Consider the following 4,187-nt stretch of genomic DNA (forward strand, 5'->3'; position numbering starts at 1 on the left):
TACTTTAGGTAATGGTCATTTTTAACAGTGTTAATTCTTCCAATCCATGAACATGGAATATCTTTCCATTTCTTTGTGTCTTCTTGAGTGTCTTTCAACAATGTCTTATACTTTTCAGTGTACAGGTCTTTCACCTCCTTTGTTAAATTTCTTCCTAGGTATTTTATCCTTCTTGTTGCAGTTGTAAATGGGATTTTTTTGTTTCTTTTTCTGGTATTTTGTTGTTTGCATATAGCAGGGGTCCTCAAACTGTGACCCGTGGGCCACATGCAAATACAAATATTGTATTTGTTCCCGTTTTGTTTTTTTACTTCAAAATAAGATATGTGTGGTGCTCATAGGAATTCGTTAATAGTTTTTTTTTTTTAAACTATAGTCCAGCCCTCCAACGGTCTGAGAGACAGTGAACTGGCCCCCTGTTTAAAAAGTTTGAGGACCCCTGGCATATAGGAATATAGTGGATTTTTGTGTATTGATTTTTGTTTTTTGCTACTTTATTGTATTCGTCATTGTTTCTAATAGTCTTTTGGTGGCGTCTTTAGGGCTTTCTATATACAAAATCATGTTGTCTGCAAATAGTGTCAGTTCTGTTTCGACACCTTTTATTTATTTTTCTCCCCTAATTGCTCTGGCTCGCACTTCCAGTACTATGTTGAATAACAGTGGCAAGAGTGAGCAACCTTGTTTTGTTTCTGATCTTAGAGAAAAAACGTCCAGTTTTCCACCATTGAATATGATATTAGCTGAGAGTTTGTCATATATGGCCTTTATTATGTTGAGATACTTTCCTTCTATATCCATTTTATTGAGTATATTAATCATAAGTGGATGTTGTATCTTGTCAAATGCTTTTTCTGCATCTATTGATATGATTATATGATTTTTATGTTTTATTTTGTTAATGTGGTTTATCACATTGATTGATTTGCAAACATTGAACCATCCTTGCATCCAGGGAATGAACCCTACTTAATCTTTTTTTTTTTCCAATTTGTTTTTACTAGAGGCCTGGTGCACGGATTTATGCCCTGGTGGGGTCCCTCGGCCTGGCCTGTGGACATCCCCCGAGGAGTCCTGCTCCCACCACACTGGAAGCCCTCAAGGTGCCATTGGCACCTGGGCCCGCCCAAGGGAGGGGCCAAACCCTAAGCTGCTTTTCTGTAGGGAGATGCCTCCAGGGAAAAGCCTCTAGGGGCGTGGGGCTGTAGTGTGGGGAGTGGGGGGGTGTGTGTGTGTCTGGAACATTTCACAGAAATGCAGTAAACACCAACACGAACACACACACACACACACACAACTGTGGTACATCTACCCAGTGGAAGACTACACTGCGGTAATAAAGTGGGAAGAAGAAGGAATTCTTGCCAGCATGGATGGAACTGGAGAGCATTATGCTAAGTGAAATTCGCCAGTCAGAGAAAATTGAATACCACATGATCTCACTCATTTGTGGAATACAGAGAACAACATAGACTGACGAACAGGGACAGATCCATACACATCTATACCCCCGCTCTCTGACGGGGCTGTTTGACTGCTGGTGGCCTCTGGCGTCCTGGGCTCAGAGCTAAGTAACGAAAGCATACACATTTTATTCACATCCACCTCAGCCTCTGACTCCCATGACCTCCAAGGGCCGCTACGTCCGGTGGGTTTGCGTCTCTGGTCTCCCCCTCCCCCATCCCGCACACCCCCCCTCCCCCCCCCCATGCAAATGGGACGGATGTTTTCAAGGGTCCATTGCCGAGAGATAGAATCAATTGCAATGAATGAAGAGAAATGAGCACAGAAATAAGAAAAAAATAATAATAAAATAACATAAAGTAAAATAAAACCCGCCAACACTCTTCACGGGTCCCGGGTCGGAGGAGCCTGCCCAAGAGGCGCCCGCCGGTCAAGCACCCCAGGCATAGCAGCCACTTTCAGGAGAACCTTTCCTTGAGATGCGCCACCTGCCCCACCCTAAGGTTGGCGTCTCCCAAACGGTGACGCTTCATTCCTGGGAGCGGCTGATTGGTGGGCCTCTCTGGCTCCTCCCACCCACCACCGCTCTGGGACTATATAAGAAGGGGCGGCAGCACCTGGCAGGGTCTATGGTTCACAGACCTTCTCAGCCCTGAAGAAGGCGCGTCTGAACTCTGTTGTCTCCGTCTGAACAGCTGTCTGCGTGTCATTTCTGCTTCCGCGAGGAGTCCGTCCACACCTTTGGGAATCCCAGGGCCTGGACCCCAACATCTGGGGCCCGCTCAGGAACAGCTCCGGCGCCCGCGGCAAGGGAAGGGCCGGCGTGCTTCCCGCACGGGCTCGATCTGAGGCCGATTCCGGCCCGCCATGGCCGACAAAGTCAACATGTCTCTGGACGACATCATTGGGCCGAACCGGAGCCAGCGGGGCGGCAGCGGCGGGGCTAGGGACCGAAGCCAGGACCGAGGCCGGGACCGAGGCTGGGACCGATGGCCGGGACCGAGGCCGGGACCGAGGCCGGGACCGAGGCCGGGACCGAGGCCGGGCCGGCTCCCAGGGAGGCCGCAATGGCGGAGCGCAAACCACCGCTCCAGTGAGCCGGGGCGGCGGGCCGTTCCGGAACCGGGCGGCCCTCGACCGAGGCAGGAACCGGCCGGCGCCCTACAGCAGGCCGCTGAGACAGCTTCCCGACGAGTGGCAACACGACCGCTGCCGCAGGGGCTTGGGCAGGGGCGCCGGCCCGGTGACCGGGGGGAAGCTGCTTCTGTCCAACCTGGCCTTCGGAGTGTCCGACGAGGACGTCCAGCAGCTGTTTGCGGAGTTCGGGCCTCTGAAGAAGGCCGGGGTCCACTACGACCGCTCCGGCCGCAGCCTGGGAACAGGCCACGTGCACTTTGCGCGGAAGGCAGACGCCCTCGAAGCCATGAGACAGTACCACGGCGCCCCTTTGGATGGCCGTCCCCTCAACATCCAGCTCGTCACCTCACAGATACACACGCAGCGCAGCCCGGTACAGAGTGTCAACAGGGGCGGGGTGACTCCACACCGAGGATCTGGAGGCTTGGGCGGCGGCATGCCGAGTCGCGCCCGCGGAGGCAGCCGGGCTACAGGCCGGGACACCGGGCGCAATTCACAGCAACAGATCTCTGCGGAGGAGTTGGACGCTCAGCTGGACGCTTACAACTCCATGAGGAGCACCAAAAGGTTGGACGCCCAGGTGAACACTGGCGGCGCGCTGAGGGGCACCAAAAAGTGGGACTCCCAGAAGGACGCTTACAACCCGATGGGGGGCACCGAGGAGTTGGACGCCCAGCTGGACGCTTCCGACGCCATGATGGACACCAGCTAAAGCACCACCCAGCCAGTGCGTGCGTGGTGGAGCTAGGCCTGGAAACCGTCTCGCGGTGCTTCCCGAGGGCGGGCTGGCGGGGACCTGTGGCCAATTGGGGAGTTGTTTCTTCCGTTTTCAAATAGGATTGGAAACTCATGCAAAGTTTTCTCTTTAACGTTTATTTTATTAAAATAAAATTCCGAAAAACACCTGTGCTGTACCTAGTCATTTGGGGGATCAATTCTACTGGTAGCTGTTGTGGAGGAGCTGGCGTTTTCACCTTGGCCATAATAAACAGAAATGGGTCTATTCAAAACCAACCAACCAACCAACCAACCAACAAACCAAACAAACAAAAAAACAAACAAACTACTTCCCTCAACAACAACAAAAATCATAAATACAAAACAAAACAAAAAAAAACAAACAAAAACAAAATACCTCCAAACAAAACAAAACAAAACAAAAAAAAAAACTTCAAAAAAAAAAAAAAAAAACTTCAAAAAAAAAAAAAAAAGGAAAACAAACAAACAAAAAAACCTCCATAGAAAACACGCTGATGCAGCCTTTCAACGTTCTGACGCTTCGGCAAGCCCAGATGGCCAGGCCCGAACCTGGTTTCACCTTAAACTTAAAGTCCAACCGGTGCTGCTTTCAGTCCTGTATGCAGCCTATTGGTGCAGTGAGGGGGACTGGGGGGGGGGGGGCTGAATTGGGTCCTCCCACCATGCTCTGGGGCTATAAAAGAAAGCAGGTTTTTCTTTGCAGGGCTTCTTTCCACCAGTCTTGTTGTCCTGGTCGTTGTCCTCGTTCTCTAAGGTAGCTTTTGGGGGAGAGATCTCACCAAGACCCGGTGAGAAAAGTCATCCTGACCTTGCCTCAAGGGGCCATC

General features: G+C 51.1%; 1 protein-coding gene across 1 annotated transcript; it reads left to right on the forward strand.

Moving 5' to 3' along the window:
• Positions 1-2,331: 2,331 nt before the first annotated feature.
• On the forward strand, positions 2,332-3,313 carry LOC132232518 (THO complex subunit 4-like). Its single transcript, XM_059691902.1, has 2 exons — positions 2,332-2,443; positions 2,559-3,313. The coding sequence occupies exons 1-2, from the start codon at positions 2,332-2,334 to the stop codon at positions 3,311-3,313; spliced, it is 867 nt and encodes a 288-aa protein (XP_059547885.1).
• The last annotated feature ends 874 nt before the right edge of the window (positions 3,314-4,187 follow it).

This window comes from Myotis daubentonii, chromosome 4 (genome assembly GCF_963259705.1).
Source record: "Myotis daubentonii chromosome 4, mMyoDau2.1, whole genome shotgun sequence".
Classification (NCBI taxonomy): domain Eukaryota; kingdom Metazoa; phylum Chordata; class Mammalia; order Chiroptera; family Vespertilionidae; genus Myotis; species Myotis daubentonii.